At 36.2% G+C, this 26,397-nt stretch overlaps 1 protein-coding gene across 4 annotated transcripts; it reads left to right on the top strand.

Annotated features, from left to right (window-relative positions):
* Positions 1-24: 24 nt before the first annotated feature.
* On the top strand, positions 25-24,464 carry BRD9 (bromodomain containing 9). Of its 4 annotated transcripts, none has more exons than XM_014877397.2 (18): positions 26-164; positions 1,035-1,255; positions 2,885-3,017; positions 4,717-4,777; positions 5,708-5,852; positions 7,755-7,865; positions 8,684-8,799; positions 10,818-10,907; positions 11,737-11,869; positions 14,092-14,167; positions 15,471-15,566; positions 16,308-16,440; positions 17,246-17,357; positions 18,910-18,948; positions 19,389-19,460; positions 20,730-20,832; positions 22,579-22,746; positions 23,466-24,464. In XM_014877397.2, exons 1-18 carry the CDS (start codon positions 95-97, stop codon positions 23,564-23,566), a joined length of 1,980 nt encoding a protein of 659 aa, XP_014732883.1. In that variant the 5' UTR covers positions 26-94; the 3' UTR covers positions 23,567-24,464. The 4 variants fall into 4 exon arrangements, with proteins under 4 accessions (XP_014732900.1, XP_014732883.1, XP_014732876.1 ...); XM_014877390.2 differs by having other exon boundaries at positions 8,624-8,799; XM_014877414.2 differs by lacking the exon at positions 10,818-10,907 and having other exon boundaries at positions 25-164; positions 8,624-8,799.
* Positions 24,465-26,397: the final 1,933 nt, after the last annotated feature.

Here is a 26,397-nt window from a genome sequence, read left to right as displayed (position 1 = left end):
AGGGGCGGCCCCTCACCCGGATCTTCCTCCGCGGCAGGCGGGAGGGAGGGTCCGCCCGCCCCAGCGCTTCCGGCGGGCCGGCCGCCGCTCCGCCATGGGGAAGAAGCACAAGAAGCACAAAGCCGAGAAGGCGGAATGGCGCTCGACCTCCGCCACGGCCTACGGTAAGGAGCCAGGGGGAGCCTCTTTGTAGCCGGGACACAGCCGCCCCTTCCCTCGGCGCTCCGGCGGGGCTGGGGTGCCTGGGCAGAGACCCCGCTGCGATTGCAGGAGCTGCCGGCGGTGGGGGCGGCCCGAGGAACGCGGGGCGGGCCGTGGGGTGCGAGCCCCAGCATCTCCGTGCTTCCCGCGGCTGCCCCTGAGGGGCTCCGGCCGCTGCGGTGCTTGAGCGATGCTTGAGTCATTTCACCGTGCTCTGCAAGGAGCTTGCGACGATTTCAGGGGAGGCCGAAGAGCCGGTTTCTTATGTCTTGGAGGTTTGTGGAACATCACAACGTGCGGAACGGCTGTTTGTTCGCTAGGATTTGTTAGTCTTAGCTGTCGCTTTCCTTTCCAGATGTATCGTGTATATTTGATGATTCGCTGATTTGCAGCGAATTCTTATAAACAATAGTTCTAGAAGAAGCTTTGGAGCTGGGGTTGTTTAGCCTGCAGAAAAGAAGGGTCGGGGGAGACCTTCTCACTCTGCAGCTGCATGAAAGGAGGCTGTAGGCCCGTGGGGTCAGTCTCTTCTGCCAGGCAACCACTGACAGGACGAGGGGACATTGGGAAGGAATTTCTTTACAAAAAGGATGATTACGTATTAGAATCGGCTGCCCAGTGAGGTGGTGGAGTTACTGTCCCTAGAGGTGCTTAGGAAAAGACTGAATGTGGCACTTAATGCCATGGTCTAGTTGAAATAGTAGTGTTTGGTCATAGATTGGACTCGATCTCAGCAGTCTTTTCTGACCTAATTGAGACTGATTCTGTAATTGCTGTGTGCTATTAGGTCCTTGTGCATTTATTAATTTCTATTTTTTACTTTTTAAATTTAGATTATGGGGACAAGCCTTTGGAAAAACCCTTAAAGCTGGTTCTTAAAGTTGGAGGCAGTGAAGTCACCGAACTCTCTGGGTCAGGGCATGATTCTAGTTACTATGATGATAGATCAGATCATGAGCGAGAACGACATAAAGAAAAGAAGAAGAAAAAGAAGAAAAAGTCAGAGAAGGAAAAAGAAAAGCATCTAGATGATGAGGAAAGAAGAAAGAGAAAGGTAAGCTGTGATTTTTAGAATTCAGACACACCAGCCTTCATGCTTGCCTATCAGATCTAAAATCTGGTGCAGAACTTTGTTTAAATCACTGTTGCAAGAAGCTTATTGTGTGGAGATGGCACTTCAGAAACGTAGAAAACCATTGTATGTGAGTTGGTACTTCTGCCATTTAAAGGAGATACCTTTTGTGATGATTCTATGAACAAAGTAAAAGCTTCCTTCATATAACTTTTTATTTTCCTTATTTATTTACCTTAAATGAATGCTTCTGTTTTTCAGTTGGATGTTTTGTATTTTAGCCAGGCCACAAACATGTTCTCTCACTGTTTGAGGGGAGAGTATTTTCATCTTTTCAAATAAATCCAGGCTGTGTTTATCTTTTTAAGGTGTACCAAGTTACTGGACGTTGAAATTTATATGTTTACTCAAAACAGCTTCTGAACTGCTGACTTCTGTGGTACATTACATGGTTGGCTCTTGGAATAATCTGTGTGCTAGGCTTTGTGGCTTTGTTAGTACCAAATAATGTGGTCACCTTAGTTATCTATGTTGAACATTGGGGAGTTTGATTAAAATCAGCAGTAGGGCATTGACAGCACAATTAGTTGTACAATTTAATTTTAATGCTATTTATTTTGTGTAGTAATGGTTCTTGGACCTTTCTGCTTTTTAAATTCTTTCCTGTCATGTAGTTTTACTATTCTTGTGTGACAGTTTTTTCAGTGCTACTTTGTGTGTGTTCGTGGCTAACATCTGTCAGTTCCAAGTAATACAAGCCTAACAAAAAAAATCAACTGGAAGTGACAGATCTCATGGATTCATTCAGAAGGTCTTCAATACAGCACAGATAGTACACAATCTTCTTAGTACAGATGTTTCAGGCTGGGACTTGAAATGTAGCAAAACCAGCTGTCCTTCATACAAGATTTTGCAGTATCGATTGCCTTTACTGAGTTGTGGGGTGGGGGTTGTTTGGATTTTTTTTCTCAGAACTTCATTATTAATACATTCAAAATAAGCTAATGAATGGCTAAGCAGCAAAACCATAGTCTAAAGAAGGTTAAAGAAAGTGTGCTTTTCTGTGCAAATGTGGGTAATGGTTGTGGGATTTCAGGAATGACTTAGGATGCCTTTGCTTTGAAACTCAGGAGGAGATCATTAATTACCACCACTGCTTCTTATGGTTCTTTTGTCGGCTGAGTTGTCACATATTTTACTCAATTCTGTTTAATGTGACAAACAGCAAAATACATTGATGAGAGTGGAGCCACAGACTGATCTTTACTCAATAGTAAATTAACTTCCTTTGCTCTCTGGTGTAGCTTATTATTGTGCAGTTTTACATATAAATAGCTTCAGAATTTGTCTTTTCAGTAAGCATGCAGGAATGATAGAACAGTACTGTATTAAATACAAAGTAGCAAAAGATGAACAGTTCAGTTTTAATTGGAGAATAAAGTTGAAAAAGTGATAGTGAAAATGTGTGCAGTATTGTTTGAACCATATTATGGCTTGGATATTGAATGAGTATTCCAAATTAAAAACATCACTGTTACTTACCTTTTGATGTGTGGGATTCCATATTCCAAGTACATGCCTCTGAAATATGTCTTCTCTCTGCTGTCCTAGGAAGAGAAGAAGAGGAAAAGGGAGAAGGAGCAGTGTGACACTGAAGGAGAAACTGATGACTTTGATCCTGGGAAAAAGGTGGAGGTTGAACCTCCTCCAGATCGTCCTGTCAGAGCATGCAGAACTCAGCCAGGTAACCAGTGTGAAAGATAAAATTATTTTGATTCTTTTTAAAAGTACACAAAACAGAGCTTTTGTCAAAGGTACCGAAAGGTAAAATTTTCATGAAGATTTACTGAAATGTAGGGACTTTATTTTTTCCAACATTCAGAACTTTCTGCTATCTGAAAAGTCAATATTCCTCTTGGTGCTTCCATGTTTTTGTAGGTTTGTTTTCAGGTGACTGACATTGCCAAGGACATCTGTCTCTGGCTTCTGCAGCTTGGCAGAATAAACCTCATTATAAAAGTATTATTTGCACATAGTGCTCCGTAATTCCTTCTCCTTAGCATTTACACAACAGTGATCAGAATATCTGAAACTAAGTTTTACTTCGTTCAAGGGAAAAAACTCTTGTGGAGACTTCTTAGGTGTTGTTATGCTCTTATTTTGTTTTCTAACCTATGTGGAGTTTTAGTATCTCTATTCTCGTGGAAAGGAGGTTGTGATAGTGTGTCTCTAAAAACTGTAGACACCACACACGACCCCTGTTTTTCGTTTACAGATCTTCTTTAATTCTTATCACCAGCCAAAATATTTGTCATTTGTGTGTGGCGATTTCCGCATGTTTAATCCTTTCAGATTTTGTTTTTTCTAACTGTAGCCATTGCTTGATAATTAAAACTCAGCATTCCTCAGTGGAAAGCTTTGCTTTAGAGAATTTTCAATTACATCATGATCTCAGTTACACATTAGCCTGAAAGTGGAACCTCGTAGCAAAAAATTGTGTCTTTAGGAATATCGTGAGTCTTGTCTTTGGAATACTACTCTTTGACTGGTCAAGTAATCCCAAGGAATTTTATCATTTTGACCACACTTTAAATTGAGGAATGGTGGCTATCAGCTATCAAGGTAACTGAAATTTTCAGGTCAGAGTTCTATGCCTCTGGGTAGTCGGGAGCCTTAAAAACTGACAAGATAACAACTATTCCCATTATGATTCTCTTTTCATCTGGTTGTAAAATGGTATTGGAAAACATATCAATTACACCCGACCTATTCTGGCTAAGAAAGGAAATGTCTTTCTCTATCATGATGGAGACTTGAATTTTTAATTCTTGATGCTTCTTTAATGTTTCAAACCTCACTAAAGCCAGTCTCTCTGAAGTAGCAGGTAATTAACAGGTAGCGTTTCTTATGTGATCTGTACAGGAAGTGAAATTGTAATTGTTACCTCTCTTGCCAGCAAATCTGCACCTGTTTGTCACTCTGTGATTGAAAGGTTTAGAGAATTGCATGGGATTTATAGTGAAGAAACCATTAAAATTGCATGGTGAACATGCAAGTTGTAAGAATATGTATTTCCCAGCTGCAGTATTTGAGGAACCAATTTTCACTTTTTTTGCAAAAATACATAGTGTAATTACTTTTATCTTATTAATACATAATCTTAGAGCTACTACACTTAGCACTACATCTGACTTAATGGCTAGTAGGTTTTAATGTGATGAAAAAAGAAGCTCAGAAAACAAAAGAAGAAGAAATGGGTACTGTGTGCTTAAAAATCTAATGTGTTCTGCTTTGAAATCCCTGTCACATTCAGTTTCAGATCAGCTGAATTACAAGCTGTAATTGTAGTAAGATTTTCTCTCTGGTATTTATATTTTTAAATAAACAAGTATACACATATGCTATTTCATTGCACTTATCTGTGTTTTCATCTCAAAATGCAGCTGAAAATGAGAGCACACCGATTCAGCAATTACTGGAACACTTCCTTCGACAGCTTCAGAGGTAGTAAATGTTGTTGTGTCTTCAGCTGTGTTGGCCGTGTCTGATGCATATTTATATGTGTTACTTGGCAACTTCTTATCTTGGTTTTCTGTTTAAAAGTAGTGCCTAGAGACTGACTGATATATTTGTTAACCTTTGCAACCATGTCAGATATGGTAGTTTTTAAAGATAAGTTGAGGAAAATTATTACCAACTTTGCAATTCTAGCATTGCGTGGGGAAATAAGTGTTTTGGGCAGAGGATACAATTGCTATTATAAATTTATTAAATATTAATGATGTAGTTTAGAGATTAAAAGCCAGTTATAACTCTACAATACTTCAAAAGACCGAGCTGTTTTAGTTAAATTTTGTTTTCTTCAGTCTCCACTGTCAATTACAAAGCAAATTTAGGTCTGGTTACTTGATAATTTGAATTTAGAGAAGCTTTTTATTTTATTGTTTTCTTAAACGTGCATCCATTTTTAAAAAAAACAGTCATATTTTATTTCGTAGCATTAAGCTGAATTTGGAACTAACTTCAAAAAATTAAACATTGTATTTATTTTTAGAGGACCTTATGAACAAGAAGACTTGAGCTTTTTTCCTCAATGAAACCAAAAGACCAAAAGTTGGAGTGTAGAGACATAGAAAACACACAAAAATTAATTAAGAAATACAAGAACTAGTTTGAATTGATAATGTGATTGTTGAATTGAATTGACAGGCATTTTAAAATTTTCAAGAATTTCTTTTTGAAAAAAAGTCTACATATGTGAAATCAAAATTCTCTCCTTTATCAGGAAATTTTTCAAACCTGCATCTGTTTTATGAGAACGTTTTTAGTGTTTTTTGTTTTTTTAAGTAGTACTGTTGCGTCATTAATGTGATAAAAAAGCAAGGATCATTTTGTTTGCTGCTGTAAATCTAAATGTATTGTTTTCATTTTTAGGAAAGATCCTCATGGGTTTTTTGCTTTTCCAGTCACGGATGCCATTGCTCCTGGATATTCCATGATAATAAAACACCCTATGGATTTTGGTACGATGAAGGAAAAAATTGCAGCAAATGAATACAAATCAGTCACTGAATTCAAGGTGAATTAATAAAGATTTAGATATTTCACAACTAGTCAGAAACTGAAGATTCTTTTTAACTGTAGATGCCTTTCTTACATTAATTAGTGCTCGTTTTTTTCAGAACTGAGCACTTTTGTATATTCAGTGTGTTACAAATAATCTGTCAGATTCTACTACAGTCTTCTGTAAATTACTATGGAGACCAAGAACATCTGAAGTTCTGTGGAATTTTTGCTGCTAAACTTCAATAGTCGTAAGACTATCACAAAGACTTTAAAAGGACAAAAAAGGAGCTCAATAGCTTCTTTTTTATATCTAGACCTTGTTACATTGATTTAAATGTAATTTGGACCTGTCTGCAAGAAACTTGTTGATATACTGAAGCATCTTGTATATGAATCAATAACAACTACATATTTTTTATCTTTAATTATCCTGTTTTTCATATAACTTCATTTGAAATTTTTTTCTGACAGAAACTTGGCAAGTTTATTTGCAGCTTAACTTAGTTATTAAGTGTATTGTTATTGCTGTAATAATTTATTAGATGCATTATGATTTTGCAAACAGTGCAGTAAGAAATGTTTTCATGGTATTGCTAGCTCCTGAAGGAGAGGAGTTTTCCTTAACTCTGACATGAAGGTCATGAATTATTAGCAGCCTTTGGAATTGTATTTTCCTAGGCTGATGTTGATATGGTGGTAACCTTGGCAAGAGCACATTGGCTTTTTTCTCAGGGTTAATCTCTTTTTTTGAAAGGTACAGCAAGGTGAGCAAAGGATGGTTTACATTTCTTACAGATGCTTTAACAAAGGTTATTTTGCTATAGATCTTTATGGGAAATAGTGAAAAGGAATTCATGATAGCATTGCCATCAGCAATGCCTTCAGGTCTCTAATTTTTGTCTTGCTAGATTGTCTTATTCAACAGCTTAAAAGGGAAGTTTAGGTGGGAGCTCTGTGACTGTTAAGTTACAGGCAAAGTTGCAGCATTGAAACTGGTGGGATAGAAACCTAGAAAAATGAAAATGGCAGTATTTTTTAGACTGACAGATTCTTTTTTTCTCAAGGACTTAGCTTCTGCTAGTAGTCAGAAGAGTAATTAAAATCTGCTAAAAGTCTGCCCATGTTAGAGTGGAAAAGGAATTGGACTCCCTTTCTAGATACTTGAGGGTACCTAATTACACAGAACTAAAAAGCCATAAGCTTAATGCAGAAATGAAGTTTGCAGGTTTTTAGCCTCTGAAACAAGGTCTACTCAAAAGGTTACCTGTCTGATATAAGAGCTGAGGCTAGTCACAAGACAGTAAAAAAATCTGTCTAAGAGTAGAGTCTGCAAGAACACTCTCCTGCATTTAGAAGAGGGGCAATTGCTGCAGAAAACTCATTTGTTTTGCTTCAGAAAAAAAGAATCTACTTCAAAGTTGGGCAGGCTTTTTCTGCAGCACTTGAAAGGCCATCACAGGAAGTGTACCTTACATGCACTTCTTTGTCTGCTTCTTGGCACATAGTTTGCTCCTCCATGTCATCTTCTGAATTTCTGTCTTTGTGATGGTCCTGGTAATTGGAGGCAGAGGGCTTAAAGGCTGTAAAAAGTTACCTTGGTGGCTCGGTCCAGTATTTGGTTAAGGAGATGATGTTACATTTGCCATTCAGAGGAGTGTGTTTTTTATAACGAAAAGCCACTTCCAAAGGAAACTTGGGAAGTTTCCAAAGGAAACTGAGCATCTTAGAGAGGTAGAAGAGGCTTGGACCTTTGCAATTCTCCTTCTGGCTTGCAGTCTTGAGCCTGCTGCTAGAATATTACTTCTTCAAAGAAGTTCTTCAGTTCTTCAAAGAGCTGCCAAGATGGATCGGTATCTTTCAGTCATTTAACAAGAGACTTGAAATGTTTACAGTTCTTTTGTTTTGTATTTTACAGGCAGATTTTAAACTGATGTGTGATAATGCAATGACTTACAACAGACCAGATACTGTTTACTACAAGCTAGCCAAGAAGATACTGCACACAGGCTTTAAGATGATGAGCAAAGTAAGAGACCTATTAAAAACAAAAAGCAGAAACCTTGGGGGTTTTTATGTTGCCATACTTAAAAGGAACAAAGTAACAATGGTAAATGTTGTTTCATCCATCTTTGATGATTTATAGCAGTGCCAGTTAGTGCTGCTTTATTTAAGGGCTCAATGCCATTCGTGTTATAACCCAGGAATTTTTACTTATTTCTCAACTTTACCTGCACCACTGAAGTCTGTAAGAGCTTCTATCAGTGCAAGCAGTTAAGATCCACATATATGGAACTCTACTGTAAAATACTACTTCTGGCTGACACTTTGAAAACAAGATCTCATTTAAGCTTTATTTCTTCATAAAAAGAAAGCACTAATTTTTTCAAGATGTTGGGTGTGGAGGAGTTTTCAGAGGTGTCACGAATACTTTTTACTCAAGTACAGTTGTTGGCTTATCAAAGGAAGATTTTTTGGGAGCTGCTCTGTGTGTGTGTGTGTGCGTGTGTGTGTGTGTATGTTTTACAGTGATGGTAAGTTTTGTGTAAAATAGTTGTTTTTGCATATGCAGTTTGTTTGTTTGTTTGTTTCTCTCTTGATAGTTGGGCTGCAGAAATTCTGATGCCATGCTACCATGACCAAATCATGTTGCATCGCCATTGGAAACGAGACAATAAGAACAAAATAAGGCCATGGCCATTCCCATCCCATCCCATCCCATTATCATAGCATCTTGGCTATGAGGGAAAGGTTAAGTCCCTGCCGCTCTGTCCTTTCTGATTCTAGGAACGGCTGTTAGCTTTGAAGCGCAGCATGTCGTTTATGCAGGACATGGATTTTTCTCAGCAGGCAGCTCTTTTGGGTGATGAAGACACAGCAGTTGAAGAACCTGTTCCTGAAGTTGTTCCTGTACAAGCAGAGACTACCAAGAAATCCAAAAAGCAAAATAAAGAAGTTATTAGGTAAAGGTTTTAACGGGCATGCTTACTGGCTTGTTGCAGCTTTTGCAGTATTAGACAGCAGCAGAGAACTGAGGAAAAAAACTCAGCATTTTTCCTTGAGTTCCATAGGATAAATGGGCAATTTTATTTGTTTATTTATAGAACTTGTTTAATAACCCAGTTTAATAACCCTAACTTAAAGCAAGCAATTCAAAAGATGAGTGCATATTCTTTCAAACACTTAAAATTAATGTCTGTAGAGATTTTTTCATTTTTCTATATATCTGTATTAAATAATGAGTCGTTTCTTCTCATGATGCTTTAAAATGTTACTTTATTTTGGATATAGCTACAAATACCATTTGCATTTTGTCCCTTTTTTTCCTTTCTTAAAGTAGTCTCATCAAAATGTAAGAGGTTCTTTCCAGGAGGGCAAAGTGGCCCCAAATCAGTGAGTGATTTTATTTAACTTTAATCTTGTGTGGCAGGTACACAGGTACAGGAAATTATTTCTGGAACAGATGATAACCTCTCTCCAGTGAAATCTTATTAAGCTCCTTGGTAAAATACATTGCTAGTACAATAGTAATCCTCCAGCTAATAGGTGGAGGCGTGCCACAAATTCATATTTATATAACTAAAATCTAATGTTAGGTGATTTTTTTAAATCTGAATTTAGTCAATTTATTTTATGGTATTTTAGGAGAAACCATGATATACAAGCAACTTACATTGTTCAGTGTTCTTGCATAGGCATTCAAAGATAGACTGTGAATTTAAATTGTAGAGCATTATATCAGCTGGAACTTTTTGGGGAAAAAATTCTGCAGCAGAGCATCACTAGTCATGTCATAAAGAATCAGATCATGTAGATATGTTCTGCAGGTTTCCTTTTAAATCTTAAAAGCAAAAAAAAGTGAAATATACTGTGTTTCATGTTTGTTAAAAGTGAAGAGTTCTCATCAGCCTCTTTTCATTTTTTACACTTTCAGAATTTTTGAAGTCCTTAATGCTGACTGAAGAAGTAGTAGTCTAATTTAGGGGATTTTTTTCGATGTAGAAGACTGTATCCTCAAAAATAATTTTAAACAGTAATTATCTGTGGTGGAAGCTATTCTAATGATAACATACAGAAATGAACCTGTGTAATTTGTCCTTTGTTTAATGGATTGTGGATAGAAATAACTGAAAGCACCTTTTAGTAAACAAGTCTTGAGGGGGAGGTGCTTTGGTTTTTGTTTGTATTTTTTTAGAAGACAATTTGGTTTGTGTGGTGTCTGGCATTAATTCTTGCATAAACTCTGCCACAGGAGTAACTTTGTTATTTGTCATGGAGCAAGAAATTGAGACTGCCAAACCATACAGTGTGGCTCTGTCTTTAATATCTACCTTAATATACAGTTCAGATAGTTAAAAATTATGACCTTTGATTTTATCCTGGTACCAGTTTCTCAGCCATCAGTTGTAGTATAGGTCTACTTTCTGTTCTTCTCAATATTTATGTAACTTTAGTAGTTGGAATTAATTTGTTTTTTTTCTAATTAACTTGAACTTTTAAATACTTGTATTTTTTGCATCTGTAGGACTGATACTGTATTTTTTGATGAACAATAAGACCCTTAAAGGGGAAAATCAAGCCTAATAGCAGACATTTTTTGCCTTCATGTATCATGGTCACAAACAGAGAAGGAGTTGAAGTCAATGTTTGCAAAGTGTTAAAGCAGCTTAGAACCCTGTATAGAGGAAAAAGTGAGTTGATTGCATGAACATCCTAATGTTCAAATAGTTTTTGAAAATTTTGTTTAGGATGTTGCAATCTTCTGAACATTCTCTCAAAGTTCTTGTCCTTTAAGTATTCTGTTGTATGTGATAGAAAGTGCCAGTTGTTGAGGAGTTTCCTGGTATGTACACCCTTTCTTAAAGTTTCAATGGAACAAAATAGTATAACACATTTGTCTTGTAATAGTATGATCCTGTGATCTTTTTATTGTCTTTAATAGCAAAACTTACTTGTGTATCGGATCTGAATCTCTATACAGAGAGAAATTCTTAGCTAAGCAAATGGAAGAAGATAACCCAGGAGAGAAAAATGGATTTGGTGTGAGGAGATGCTCTACCCAGTACCTAAGGTGTTTGGCCCTAGTGTCTAATGTCCATATAATACCTGAAATACTTTGATGTACAACACTTATTTTATATATAAAATATAATGAAGACTGCCATATTCTATGATATCTTCACAACTCTCTTTATGATACTACCTTTTTCTGATTTTATGTGATAGCTATGTCCTGTTCCATCCTTGGGTATGCTTATTTAGTACGATTTTATTGGTTTGGAGCTTTTATGCAAAGGGATCTACTGAAAGATAGATGTTAAATTCACTATTTTCAATTACAAGGAGTTGTGTGATTGATACAGATTAGGAATGCTGATTGCCAATACTAAAAAGGATAGGAATTAAAGGACCCCCTATTGGACTGGGATTTTTGTCCTATTCTGCAAGCAGCTATGACATAATCATCATAAATGCAGCATGTTGGGTTTTTTCTCTGATAAGCAACAATTTCTATCCCTCATTACATAATTTCTTTCCTGCATCTTCCTGTTAGGTATTTTTGAAAATAGCATATTCATGCATGGGAGAGACTAAGGATGCATAGAGCATTCACCTTGTATTAATGCCAGTTTTACTCCCAGTCTCTGTTTTGTACTTCATTTATACTTCCTTTTCATCAAGGTACAGAAACAATTAAATTTTTGAAGTTAAGTAGTTTGATAGTTCACAGCTTCTGCTGCAAAAACTTCATAATATGATTCTAATTCCACTTAAATGCTGAAGTAGACTAACACTGGGAGAAGAGTGGGACTGATTGTTCTATTAAGCAAAGCCAGAATTCAGCCCTTTGTTTTGTTTCAGCTTTTAATTTCTACAGCTCTTCTTCTTCTCTTTTTTAGCTGCATTTTTGAACCTGAGGGGAATGCGTGCAGCCTGACAGACAGCACTGCTGAAGAACATGTCCTGGCACTAGTGGAACATGCAGCAGATGAAGCTCGGGATAGGATCAATCGATATCTACCCAACAGCAAGGTCTACTGCACATGGCAGTTTGCAGTTCCAGTTTGTGCCTGACTACTGAATGCTTTGTTTCACATTAGGAAACAGGCTTTACTGTTAGGCCTTCTGAGACTGGAACATCTGGGATGTATGTTCTGTGTGGAATACCTATACCACTGTTCTCTATCATTTAGTTTCCACTGAAAGCCACTGTAGGGGGTCCTAAGTGGATCTCAGGAGCTATTGTGTGCTGAAAATCTTTGGAAATTCACTTGCAGGAAACAGTGAAATGTTCAATCTTGAATTGATGCTCTTTGCATTGAAAGTGATTAAAATAACATCACACTTGTCTTATTGTTGCAACCTCAGAAAAAGTAAATTATGGCATAGGTTGAAGGGCTGTTAGGATTCCCCGTCTCCTCCCTGCCTTGAGAATTAACATATTTTTAGTGTTAAATTACTGTTTTTAATGAGGAGAGTTTGTAAACTCTTGTAGTTTTGTATTTACACGTAGTAGCTCTCAGCTGTAGCGTGAGTACCAAATATAAAGATCTTTTTTGACGAGGTTTAGGTAGCAAGTTTGACAGTCCTGAATGTCATTCTGATGTTCCACGTATTTTGGTTTTGTGCTCTTCCATGGGTTAGAAGGACAAGCTTGGCGGTGCTGTTGGTGCAGTTTTCTCTGAAGGATCATTTTTTTTAGCTGTGGGTTTTTTAGCTCTGTGATGATGGTGGTGGATTCCTTCATTTCCTTATGCTAGGGTTGGAGCGAATGCTCCGGGCATTCACTATAGATCTGTACTGAGATACATTTACTCTCTTTCCCTTGAATTTTATGGAGACTTATTCCCACCTTTGCTCCCATTTCTCATCTGTCACTCTAGTTGCCGCTGCAGTTGAGAAAAGAATCAGGATGTGTCCACATCCTGTATTTTCCACATCTTTAAAAACTATTGCAGAAGAAACTTTACTCTGAAGCAAAAGTAGTGTTGTGTCTTCAAACTTAAATGTCCATTTCTGGGGCAGTGGTCCTGATTATGCAGTGAATTTAGACTCAACTTACGAAGTAAAAACTGGAAAGATTAATGGGTGAAGACTTAGCTTCAATGTATTTCTGTTTCTTTGGATAATTAGAAGACTTGCTAGGATTGAAGACTATTTGAAACCTACAACGTAAGAGTGGCTTTTAAAATCTCTTCAAAGCCGTACCTGTCTTTCATGCTGATGCAGTTTTGCACTGTTCATGGAAGTTTCTCAAGGTGTGCAACTCTTAATTGTTAAGGCTGTTAAATCAGCTTGACAGCCTCACTGCATGTCCCACTGAATTTAGGTAACACTGGCATGTTCTTACAATTCATTGCTAACTTTTGTCATCACTTGAAGATATTGTTAATTCTCTTTCCAGCATCTCTCACCTCTGTTTTTATTGTATGCCAATATTAGCTTTGGCTCCTGTACAGAGAAAGTTTTAAACTTTTTCAGATGGAGGGGGATAAAAAAAATAGGAGAGATGTATTGTTGATTTCTTTGGAAGTATTTGCTAATCTTTTTGTAGGGAGAGAACAGATTTCATTTTCCCTTTATATTGAGAGATTAGGGTAATTTTTTTCTCAATTCATGTAAAGTCAGTTTCTGACATTAGCTTTGCTTGTTGCATCAGATCTGGCTTTACAGACCCTGGTGTGCTCTGTCATCTTTCTCACCTGTCTTTAGCATTGTGCTTGTCTGCTTCAATAGGTCTGCCACAGCACTTCTTCCTCTTGAAGAATTTGGTAATGTGTTCATAAAAGTACTTCTAATTAGAGAAAGTTGTGAGTGAGACATGAAAACAAGCAGTTCAATCTACATTTGAAAATACACAGTGACTTTGTTTGTGAATGGGAGTTACAGTTCTGCTTCTAAAAAGAATGTGTGTACTAGACTTAGCAGTCAGAAAGACTGGCTCTGTGCTAATGATAATAGAATTGGGTTTGTCTTGGGTGAAAACTTTAGATCTGATTTAGAAAGATGAATAAGGTGTTATATAGATGATGTATGAACTTCTGCTCCTGAGTCTTCTGTTCTGAAACTCTTGCTAGGTGGTGTTAAATAGTTGTGACCCAAGGTTCTCTGTATGAAAAAAGGGATACTAAAGTGCAATATCTTAATGCAGCTAAAAATGCTTTTTATAGTTTTCTCTGTAAATGGGCAACTCGTCCTTTGAGTGTGAACAGTTCTGAATTATTCCTCCTGTGTCTTTCTGGTTCTATTCACAGATTGGTTATCTGAAAAAAAATGGAGATGGAACTTTATTATTTAGTGTAGTAAATTCATCTGATCCAGAAGCAGAAGGTAAAAGCCATACTCTTTCAAGCAAACATATCTAGTCTTGAATGTTTTAACAGATTTTGAAGTCTTATCTGTAGATACAGATCCTGTGTAGTATAGATGAGTTTTTAAATTGTTTTTAATTAAAAAAAAAAAATGTATTATTTTCATTTGTTATTTCCCAAATCATTTCCCCAAACACCCCAAAGATGTTTGCCTTCCATATTTTAACTCTTCAGATGCTTTGTTTTACTGATGCTAACAATGAGAAGATAAAATAATATCTCCTTGTAAACACTTAAGCATTGCTACAACTTTATAAAGAACTTGGAAGACAAACTTTTACTGCAAGTACACTGTAGTGTTAATATCTAATGACAAAAGGTGAATGAAAGTGCTGCAGTCCTATGTAAATATGCAATGCACAGATGGAAATTTAGAATAATTTTTTACCTCTTTATTACCTAATTTAAATCATTAGCTAAATTTCTGTTTTAAATTTATGAGGTTTTGCTCAATTTCTTTTCTTTAGTTCCTTGATCTTTTCTCTCTTTTATTTTCCTGTTACTATTATGTTATTTATATTGTTTTATGCTTTTCCTTTGCTTTGATTTCAAACTCAAGATGCAGAAGTATTGAAAATTTGTGATGAATGAAATGCCAGTTTTTTTGGTGCTGAGTGTCATGTTGATTTAGCACTTCCTTCTCTGCACCTTTTGAGATTAGAATTTTTTCACAGCTTTCCTCTTGTTTCACTGATGAATATATTAATGCTTTTGACTAATCACATTGAGAGACACAAGCCTGTTAAAGACTTTTTCATTTGGTAGTAAATTTTTCTGGAATTAAATTGAGCATTTTGGCTGCTATCCATGCCTATTACCTATTTCTGGGGAAAAAAAAAGGTGATTTAATGCCTCTGAAATTATGCCACTGCAAATTGAAGGAGTGATGGTAATGGATTTCTATAAACAAACAACCACTTAACCACAACATAAGAGACTGCTTTTATCACTTCAGTTACATCTAGATCTAGAAAGTTTGTGAATCAGCTACTAAAATAATTACAGATGATGCTGTATACTTTAAAAGTGAAATAACTGAAGTAAGCCATAGATCATGTGAATATGACATGGAAGCATATTTATAGCTTGTGTTTGAAATTTAAGTGGAGAACCTGAATTACAGTACCTACCCTTAATGTATAGTTTAAAAGACATTTAGTCTTTATGTTAATTACAGCTCTAAAATAGCAAATTCTAATTATTTGTCACAAATTGTAAACATGAAATGCTTTTCTAAGCCTTCTTTTAAATCAAATTGTTAGAGGAAGAAACTCATCCAGTGGATCTGAGTTCACTGTCAAGCAAATTATTACCTGGCTTCACTACGCTGGGCTTCAAAGATGAACGAAGAAATAAAGGTAAATCACTAAAGACTGTGTTTTAACTTTGTGTTTATTAAATGTTCAGGCAATTACTTGATATAAAATAATTGCAGTTTATATCTGTTTCTATATGAAAATTTACTTGGTTATTTTTATAATGTATAGCAATTCCATTAACAACAGAATACAGTTTTTATTAAATAGAATTTTTTGCTTATTAAATGTAATTTAATTAGCAGTTTATGGATTAATATTTTACCTTAGTGTTATAGCCACAATAGATGATTTCCAATAACGGTTGTCCACTTTCTCCAGGGGAAATAGTTTTTCCATAGTAATTGCACTTACAGTTGAAAAACAACTTCCAGTCATTTGCATTTTTGCAGACTGGAATTTTTTTTTCTGTTATTATTGACAGTTTTTAATAGCTTCTAACCTGCTGTCCAGAAACTGACTGGCAACCAACAGTAAAGTAGATGCACACAAAGTGTAGAAATACAAAAGGGAATGTGGCCATGAACTCTTTTCTTCTCTGAGTGGTGTGGATAACTTAGTTCTTGATTTTTCAGTAGTAAAGTATGTTTGTTTATATGGTTAAAATAGTTGTGCCGATTCTAGAGTCTGGAAGTGTCCTTGAGATACTGCTCTTGCTTTCAGTTGGAGAAAAAATACATGTCACTTTCTGTATCTGTTTCAGAAAACACAATCTTTTTCTTTTTTCCCCGTGTGATCTTCGACACTTGTGCTAATCATTTGTTGTGTTTTTTACCTGTGTAGTAACCTTTCTTACCAGTGCCAATACAGCACCTTCCTTGCAAAACAACTCTATATTTCATGATTTGAAACCAGATGAGATGGAGCTCCTATACTCAGCATATGGTGATGAAACTGGAATCCAGTGTGCCTTAAGGTAAGGGCTTCCTTATTAGGAGGGCTAACTTCTCATAGCAATTTTTTGCAAAGCAATTTAAATTAGATCTCAACTAAGAGCCTCCAAATCCTGATTGTTTTTGTAAAACTTATTTTTAAAATAAATCACTATAAAATTTGAAGCTACCTTTCATCCTTCTTGGTTGGTTTTTTGGGTTTTTTGTTTGTTTTCTTTTTGGTTTTTTGGCAGTGGAGAAAGTTTTGGGGGGGGGGGTCCATTTGTCCTTTTAAGCTACTATATTTTATTGCAGAGTTTTTATGGGTCTTCAACCACAGTATATTATAGTTACCACAGATGTAGTGTTTTACTTTAAACCCAGCAGTAAATAATTTTAAAAGACGAGTTATATATTTCAGTGGCTTTTAAAAGAATGATGTTTTTTAAGGGTTTTCAAAAGAGTTAAAGTTACTTGAAAAGAAAAATGCTACATATCATTAAATTGTTTATCTTGGAGGGGAAGAAATAATCTCAAGCTTTTTATCCCTTGTGGGTTTTTTTTAACCCACTATAACCTACCATCAGTGATAGTTCAAGTCAAAATTTGCTAGTACTTGTGAGAAACGAAGGGAAGGAAGACAGGAAGTTGCAGACTTCCTTTACTATTGAAAGAAAAAGCTCTATGTCCTGATGGCCTTAATTGATTTCTGAAGAAGCATAAAAGAGTTAAAATATGCTTTCCCAAATACACTGCATTACACCCACACTTTTTCCTTTTTTTTTTTAAGTTGAAGTAGTTTTTACAAAAGTAAACATTTTCTGTAATGCTTACCTCCATTCCTGCTAGCTTACAGGAATTTGTGAAGGATGCCGGAAGTTACAGCAAGAAAATAGTTGATGATCTTCTGGACCAGATCACTAGTGGCGACCATTCCAAAACTATTTATCAGCTAAAGCAGGTGTGTCCTGGGTTCACTGAAGTGGCACAGATTCATCAGAATAAGAATGGACCTATTGGCTTTTTAATACTGTGTGAGATGCTTTGTTTTCCACTGTCAGTTTAAGCAGTGCAAGCTTGGCTGTTCAAGCAACCATAAACCAAGTTAGAGACTGAATTAATCAATGAAAGAGGAATCCTTTTCTCTGGCTGGGTCAGTTCTCCAACGTGGTTCACTGTGTGACTGCAGAAAGGAGGAAGCAGGAGATGCAGCATAGCAGGGACCAACCAACCAACTGGATGGAGTTTGGGCAGCCTTGTCACTCACAGACTTCTGAGTTACATTGCAATGCTTTTGTTAAGGTTTTGGGTTTTTTCGTAATTGAAAAGCAAAATATATTTCTCGTGGAAGGATTAATTATTTGGAACATGGAAGTAAAATTAAAAACAGATTAATTATCACTGTACCAGGTGTCTGTTACCCCTCAGTGCTAACTTTTACGTTCATGTAGTGTCTACAGGAAAAGCTTTTAACTTATTTACAAAAGCTCTTTCCTGATGAGATGCATTCTAAGATTGGAGAAGACAGATTTCTCAGAAATGTGTAAGATTCTAGTGAGAATGATTGCATTCAAAAATAAGCTAAAAATTGCAAAATTTCTTAAGATAAATTTCATGTCATCTTCACTTTGGAAGCCACTCTTAGTTTGAAATAATTGTCTGCTATTTAAAATACTGACACTCTGAAAGACTGAAGAATAAAGAAAGGGAAGGAGGGTGGGAAGACGGAAAGTACTTAGGCTTCCTGACATGGTGGAAATAAGAGTATCCTACATCTTTGCACATTTAGAAGTGGAATAGGGTGGGTGGTGTTTGGAAATAATGAAAAACACTGACGATTCCTTAGAATTTTCTGTGTGATTTTTTCCTTATGGGAAAAAGATGGTACATATAACAGGAAATCTTTTACATTAGTTCAAAAAGTTAAGATCCAATATTTTGAATACTCTGCTACATATAGAAATGTATATATGCAACATAGTCAACTTAATTTTAAAATAAAATGTGCCTTTGCCTTTTACCACATATTTCTATGAATGTTGTTCCAGGTGAGAATTTCTGAAGACCTCTCGAAGGGTCAATGGCTATTTACACTTGAAAATGCTGTTCAGTTGTGACATACAGGGATATCCGCTGATTTTACACAATTAAGTGTGTTTCAGTGATCATATACATGGTGTTTTATGCTTGAGCATTTTGTACTGCTGCATTTGAGTAAGAGTTAGTAGCTCTGAAAGTACAACCCTGAATGATTTGTGATCAGAAGTTACTGAAGTAATCATGAAGATACTGCATTTGAATATAAAGTTTATGAGCAGAAGAAATAATTAGAATGCATAATACAAAAATATTTGAGAACAGCAACTGTTGCATTCTAATTGCATTACAGATGTGTGAAGTTAGCTGTCTCTTGCTTCTTTTTGTGTGTGGTTTGAATAGACTTGAAATGGTACAAGAAAGTTATCTTTCTCATGTGTTGAATATAAGCAGTTACTGGCATTCTTTCTTTCCAGAGGCGAAACATCCCAGTAAAACCACTGGATGAAGTTAAAGTAAGTTATGCTAATACTGTCTTTGTTTGGAGCCTTTAACTGGGAAAAGCGTTTTGGCATTTAAAGTAGAGAAAGTTATGTTCTCTGAGCTTGCAACATTCAAATTATTTTATTTAATGTGCCTCTGTTCTGTATGGTAATACAGAAAAGATTGATAAGTGGAATATATGAGAAAGGAGAGGCTTTAGGTTATTCCTAGAGAGGCTGTCCTGTTTAGTTACAAATTATTGACATGACTGTATGTGATTGTCCTAGACAGGAGATGGTCTTCATTTTTTTGTGAATGTTCTACTCAAACATCACAGAATGTGACAGCTTTCTTTGATGGCCCAAGACCTCATTGTGGAAAACCAGTAAATTACACAAACGTTCTCCAGGAACATTCTTAGTAAATATAAGCTATGAAATGCTAAGATCTAAAGTATTTCTTTGTTCTTTAGGTTCTGCCAGTTCTTATAAAAGAGGAACACAAGTTGCGTAATACCTGTCTGGATTCTTCCAAACAGATTATGGTAAAGTGGTTGTGGGGTAGGGGAGGGAAACAAAAGGGAAAAAAAAAAAAAAAACCAACCAAAAAGTAGTATTGAGACATTGTTTTGTTTCAGTGCACAATCTGAGGTAAAATACTAAAATTACATTATCTAGAATAAGGTTGCAGTACTGAAAATGAATCCTCTCATATTCAGTCTGTTTTGGTTTGTGGCTTTATTGTTCTTCAGCTTATTTCAACATGCATAACTAAGTCCAAGAGGCAGAAAGATAACACAGGGATCCGAAAAAGGTACTTGATCTGCTGGTCAATATTTGAGGTTTAGCCTGCTGCAAAATTGGAAAAACTCCATTAATATTAATGAGTTTTGCCACATCCATTGAAAATATCTATTAGAAAGTATGGGTATATAATGCATGTCTTATGCTTTTACAGCTACTAATCAAATCTTTCTTTAGCTGGTACTGGTTTTATCTTGAAAATTATTTGTGACATCAGAAGATATACACTGCATTCCGTGGCAGTTCACATAAAAATCATATGAATTGCATTATAGCAACTAAAAAAAATCATAGTTTTATAAATATTCCTTATATTTTATGGAAGAGTGTGGATTTCTCCAGAAGGTGACTGGTTAAGTTATTTCATATAAGTGCTAGGTTTCATTTTCATATTTCTAAAAGATAATACCTGGTTGTGTGTTTACCTGTCTCATTTCTCCTGCTGGATCAGGCATCCTCAGAGATTTCCCTTAGAATGGGTTTTGAAGCTTAGTGACTCTGATTTCTTCCTTTGTGCCATTACGTTAGCCATATTGCAATGGATACGGAAAGAAAGGGAGTTGTAGAGTGCAGGCTGTATTTCATTATCCAAATGTGTAGGAAAAATACTAGAGAGACACATTCCAGCTAATACTGTGAAGGAGGCCCACTGTACCAAAAAATTCAATAGATCCGATGTTCACATATGGAGAAGATGAGGGACGCTGGTAGTACTTGCAGCTGCTGGGGTTCTACAATGAGCCATGGGTGAGTGTGTGAGTTTAAGCAGTCCTTATCATGAGATAAAAGACTCGGACTACTGTGCACATCCCTGGCCATTCATGTGACTGGTCTGTCCAGGAACCTTTTTGAGCTGTCTCTGAATTGCGGGTTAGCCAAGATGGTTATGGATGCTCCAGTCTCAGGTGTTGAGATAACACTTCTGAGAGTGGATTTGTGCTTAAACATTGTAAAGTTAACATGACAGCTTGTGACTCTCGCTAATCTTTCTGTTTCTTGCATTTTAATAGGTTGGAGAATCTGCTGGAGACAGTAACACTTCTGACTTGGACTTTCTCTCCATGAAGCCCTATTCAGATGTATCTCTCGATATTTCTATGTTAAGTTCGTTAGGTAGGTAACTAAATATACAATACATCAGTTACGGTTTAGTTGTACCATATAGACAAAATGACAGCTGGATTTGCCAAGACTAAAAAAAGTGTTTGAAAAGTAGTAATAAGTATACATTTGACATAGGTCTGGGGTTGATAAATGAAACCTTGCTGTATTTTTCATTTGAGACATCCTTGTGTTATCCAAGCTAACTTTTCCTGTGCAGCTGAAGAAAACAAAGTATTTGTACCTCACTATTTTGATAGCTTTGCTTGTATTTCTTGTGTTCATAATAACATAAATTTTAAGAATCAGTGTGAAGCTTTCATTCAGAAATTATGTTGCTTCATATGATGTCTTTTAAAATAAATTGGGAATTACGTAAGTATGTGAAACCCGATCATATTGCCACTCAGAATATCCCAGAACAAAAGTCAGAAGAAACTTCTGGTGCTCGATAGACTTTATCTTCAGTTCTGTAAAATAATTTGGATGCTATTTCAAATACATACCTTTGATAGTTATCCTTTAGATACCACAAGAAGTACTGCCATTTCTGCAGGCAACTGAGCTGGTCAAATGTCTCCAAAATATCATCCAAGCAAACAACCTACTTATGTTTTAAGGTATTTTAAATTCTGAATGTGAAAGAGACCAAGCTCTATCGATTATGAAAACAACCAAACTAATTGAAGACTTAAAGGGAAAAAAGATTTCTGCAAATTTCTCACATAGGTGCAGTTTGAAAGGCAATTAAAAGCTCTGATTATGCTGTCTCACTAATTTTATTGCAGTTCAGTAAACATTGAATAAATACCCATTTTATAGATAATGTTTAGACATATCAGTCTTACTATGTATTTCATGCACCACTGAAAGCTGCTTATATTTTCTTCTTTGGCCTTTCTATAAATAATCATACTGCTAGATTAGTTACCTTCCAGAGTGAGTTTATGACATTACTTCTTATAATTCTTGCAAATTTAACATTTAAGAAAGAGGAAGGGAAGGAGTTTGTCTTCCTGTGTAAAGTTGAGGGAATTTTTCTTAGGTCTTCATATGAAAGAATAGCATATATTGGCACATACATCCAGTTCTTTCCAACTTCACTTTAATTTGGCTTAGTGCAAAATCAGTGTAGCTGGAGAAGATACTGTTCTTAGAACCTTCTGTGATGGGGATATCTTTGCCTCCATAGGTTTCATATTCTGTTTTAACTGTATTTTGAGTTAGATATTTAAGTGATCTTCTTGCTGACTGTCTTTTGCCACAAACTAAATTTGTTATTTACTGAGAGGGTGGTGAGGCACTGGCACAGGTTGCCAAGGAAAGTTGTGGATGCCCCTTCCCTAGAAGTGCTCAAGGTGAGGTTGGATGGGGCTTTGAGCAGCCTGGTCTGGTGAAAGCTATCTCTGCCCATGGCAGGGAGGTTGGTTGGCCTTTAAGGTCCCTTCCAACCCAGGCCAGTCTGTCCATGTGTGGCATTTAACAGCTAAGGGAGACAAATTAAGCTCTTACTGATGTTTAAATACTGAGAGTCAGTTCAGTTTCAGCCATTTCCATGTGGCACTTCCCTTGGTCTTCCAGTACTGCACAGGTCTGCAGCTGTTGCTTTTTAGAAGTGTGAGGGGAAATGCAAGATTGAGGTAATTTGTATATAGACAATGCTTGTGTTAATTAAGGGTAGAACTTTTTTATAGTGACTTGGTAATTCATGGGTCAATGTACATGTGCTAATTTTGGATTTTGGTTGGTGGCTCTTAGGAAAAGTGAAGAAGGAGCTTGATCATGATGATAACCATCTACATCTGGATGAAACAACTAAACTGCTTCAGGACCTTCATGAAGCTCAGGCTGACAGAGTGGGATCCCGGCCATCATCCAATTTGAGTTCTCTCTCCAATACCTCTGAAAGAGACCAACACCATCTTGGTAACGTTAGCTGTGTCACAGAAGTTGCTGTACTTGTGCTCTATTTGAAATTGGTTTAAACTTACATTGTAATGTACATAAATCTTTGTGGGAAACAACTCTGATAAAACAGTGTGCTGACTGATCATGTTTTCATTTTTAATTATGCCTGGCAGAGATAACTAACAAGATATACTTTTGACGACCACTAAAAGTAATTTCTTATTTTTTGATTAGCTGTGATTGAAGTAAATTGCTAACCCACTGGCAAATCCATATAAACACTTGCATTTGATGTCCTTACTTACACTAAGGAGTATATAATGATTATTTTACTTCAGCATAGTTGTGTGCAGCAAGTAACAAGTGGGATTCTACAACAGCATTTCATTGTCAACTGTAAAATTTAGTGATAAGACAGGATGATAGTATAACATACTGCTTAACAATTTGGTGCCATTTCTGAGAAGGTAGAAGATGTTGGATGGATTATACTCAGTTGCATTTTGTATAATTATTCAACTCAGAGTAATAACATAATGATTACTTTTCCAAAAATTACCTAAATTACTAAGAATTGTGTGATTTCTTTTTTTATAATTTCCTCTTTAAATATCATTTAGATGTCTGCCTTACTTTAAAAGTCTAAAAGGAACATGTGAAATAACCATGCTGTTTATATATATAAATATCTCTTTCTGTACTTTTAAGGTTTTGATTTTTTTCCCCATGTTCAACAGGAAGCCCCTCTCATCTGAGTGTTGGAGAACAGCAAGATATGGTTCATGATCCCTATGAATTTCTTCAGTCTCCGGAAACCTCAAATGCTACTAGTAACTAATCTGACATGTACTATATTTATTTTGTATTTTAATTGTATTATGTTTTTATAAAGTTTTTGTCCATGACAGAAACTGCATTCTTGTCCTCTTTTCTATGAGGATTGCTGTATAATATTATCATGTATACAGGATTAAACAAGCAAACATACAAAAAAGCCCCAGTCCCAAATTAATTAGTGCATAATGTCATTAGCAATGTACCAAGAACTACTTTCATTTTGTTTGTAAAGGAGAGTGTTACCTACTGGTGTGTGAGTTTTGACTGAAAACCAGCAAATAATGTGTTAGAAAATCATGTATTTTATAGACACTGAAAAGTGATAATTTTCCCAGAATCATGGCAGCAGTTGTTAAATGTTTGCAATACAATTATCAACCAGTTCTGTAGATAATTGTTCTGTTACCTACTGTTCAGGTTAAGACCTGAACATCTCCGAGGAGAAGCAAAGAACTGCCTAAATTGAGATCATTATTGTGTTTTCCATCTCTTAATGCTGATAATCTGAAGGAATTGTTTTTAAACATTTCCCCATATTTTAAAATCTTTTTTAAATCTCTGTAGAGAGCACTTAATTTGAGAGTGACAGTACTTGGTGGTTCCAGCAAAATGCTCATTTACAAAATTTCTGCCCTGGATTTGAAAAAGATGAATGTTTTTGGGATCCCTTGTATCTTGAAACACAAAGGAAAGATAATACTTGTATTTTTTAATATGATGTGTATATCTCATAGGATGGAAAAAATACTGGATAAGGTGTGCTTTTCAATAACTCCAAAATAAAATTTTGGATTTTATAATAAATCAATACTGAAACTGAGGGGTTTTGTACTATGTGCAAGCAGACAAATGTTATCAATTTACACTATTTTGTAAATATTAATAAAAATAGAAAAGCAGTTTTGATGTATAGCAAATCTGTTTTTCTTGCCAGGGAAGAGTTTGCTTCCATAAGTCTGAAATGCTTAAGAGTTTTGGGTTGAATTCATGTGCTGCTTCAAAAGATGTTAGGAACCATCAAGGAGGTCAGTCAGATAACTGATAGTAAAGTCTTGATCAAGTCTAAATTGGAAGATTATTTCGTTCCAAGCAGGAGTGCTACAGAAAGCACATGGCAAGGTTTTCCTGTCTGGGAGCTGTTAGAAATGTGTGTGGCAGTGGCAGTGTGTGCTTGGGCTCCTTTGCTGCTCCTGCATTCTGATTCATCATGACCTTGGGTTCTTGGAGGTGATGTGGATGATCTGCTGCACTGTGACAAGTGGTGTTGGTGAGATTTTGCTTGGACACACAGCCTTGTGTCTGTCTGCAGCTTCCCAAAACTATTTCAGTTGAAAAGTGTCTTTAAAACTAATGTGCTTTTGATCTCCAGTCAGTCTGATTTCTCATACAGTAAATATCAATTGATTCCTGTAATAGGCTCTAAATTATAGTTACAGTTGGTGAGGAAATCTTTATTGAAACGCTGTTGAATTACCTGCCTTAGCTCTTGAATGAAATTCCGCAGGAGAATGGTTAAAATACCCCTCTGTAGGAATGTGCTGTTTTGTTTTGGTTTTTGTTTGAACTGCAGTGTTTACGACTGGAAACTGAAATAATGTGCAGTATGTTATTTGATGCCTTCACCTTGGATTTCGGGCAGAATGCATTCAAACTCTGTGCAGTTCTGTAGATGAGCCTTTGTGGGCTCCGTGCGCTGGTTGTATAAAAGGCTGGATGTTGTTTGCAGCATTACTGTCCCAGAGAGCACTTTATGCCTGAGGAAGGTTTGCTTGTTTATTCAGCCTATCTGGCCCTTAAGCAATGTTAGTTAAGCACAGCAATCTCCCGACTGCTGTTCCATGGGTGCTGGACAATCCCTTCACTAGGCCTACTGCCTGCATTCCCCAGGAAAAAAATGCTTTTAGGGCAAAACTTCTTCCCAGAAGCAAATATAAATGTTTTTGCTCTGGTGCCTTCTCATAAGTGGCAGATACTGACTTGTAGCCTCTTTGCTGAATGTACTGAGACGTGTGATTGGGCTCACTAAATGCTACAAGAAAAGCTTTCATGTTTCTTTGAGAAATCTCATCCTCCTAAATTTTGTAGAAAGATTGGACTCTTGAGTTTGCAGCCTCTGGTAAAAATATGCTAACATTTTAAAGTAAGTGGTTGAAGTAAAGTCTTTCAGTCACTTGTTTGTCACAGTGCATTTTTACTGCTTCTCAAGCTAAAAGAGGATTTCTTGCTCCTCATCCTTGTTGATGTACATGCCTATGCTTATACCATTGGTACTCCGTTGCATTTTCCAAGTGATTCTGGTTTATTTGAAAAAAAGCCTTAAGAAGAAATTTACCAGTCCTTTCCTTACTTATTTGAAGGGTAAAAAATTCCCTAAGCCATGTCTTACTTGCTCTTGTCTCTAGGTTATAAGTTCATATACACATAAAAGCTTTGAACTAACCAGTAAAGGCCTCTAATCTTATGGTCCTATTTAAACACTAAGAATGGGAAAAACTTGATTTAGTTCTGTGAGTTTATTTAACATATATCATTATTTATTTAATCCAAGATAAACACCATTCCTTTCTGGTGTGTTTGGTAGATATTTCCTGTTTGGCTTATTTGGGAGACAGCTCTGTGTCCATGGCATCCTGTTCAAATCTGTAGTACATAATGTGTAACATCTTCTAGCTAGGTGGCACCATATGTCAATAAACTTTATGTGAGTTCCCATCATTTGGAACATGCTGCCACTGAAATTGGGTGGAAATTCCCAGGTTGTTCTGTAAAATCAACCCAGGGTTTCTATAAAAACTAAGACACTTAAATGCATTTTTTCTGTTTCTTCCTCTA

Source organism: Sturnus vulgaris, chromosome 1 (assembly GCF_052056855.1).
Source record: "Sturnus vulgaris isolate bStuVul1 chromosome 1, bStuVul1.hap1, whole genome shotgun sequence".
Classification (NCBI taxonomy): Eukaryota; Metazoa; Chordata; class Aves; order Passeriformes; family Sturnidae; genus Sturnus; species Sturnus vulgaris.
This window is presented reverse-complemented; position numbering and strand designations above follow the sequence as displayed.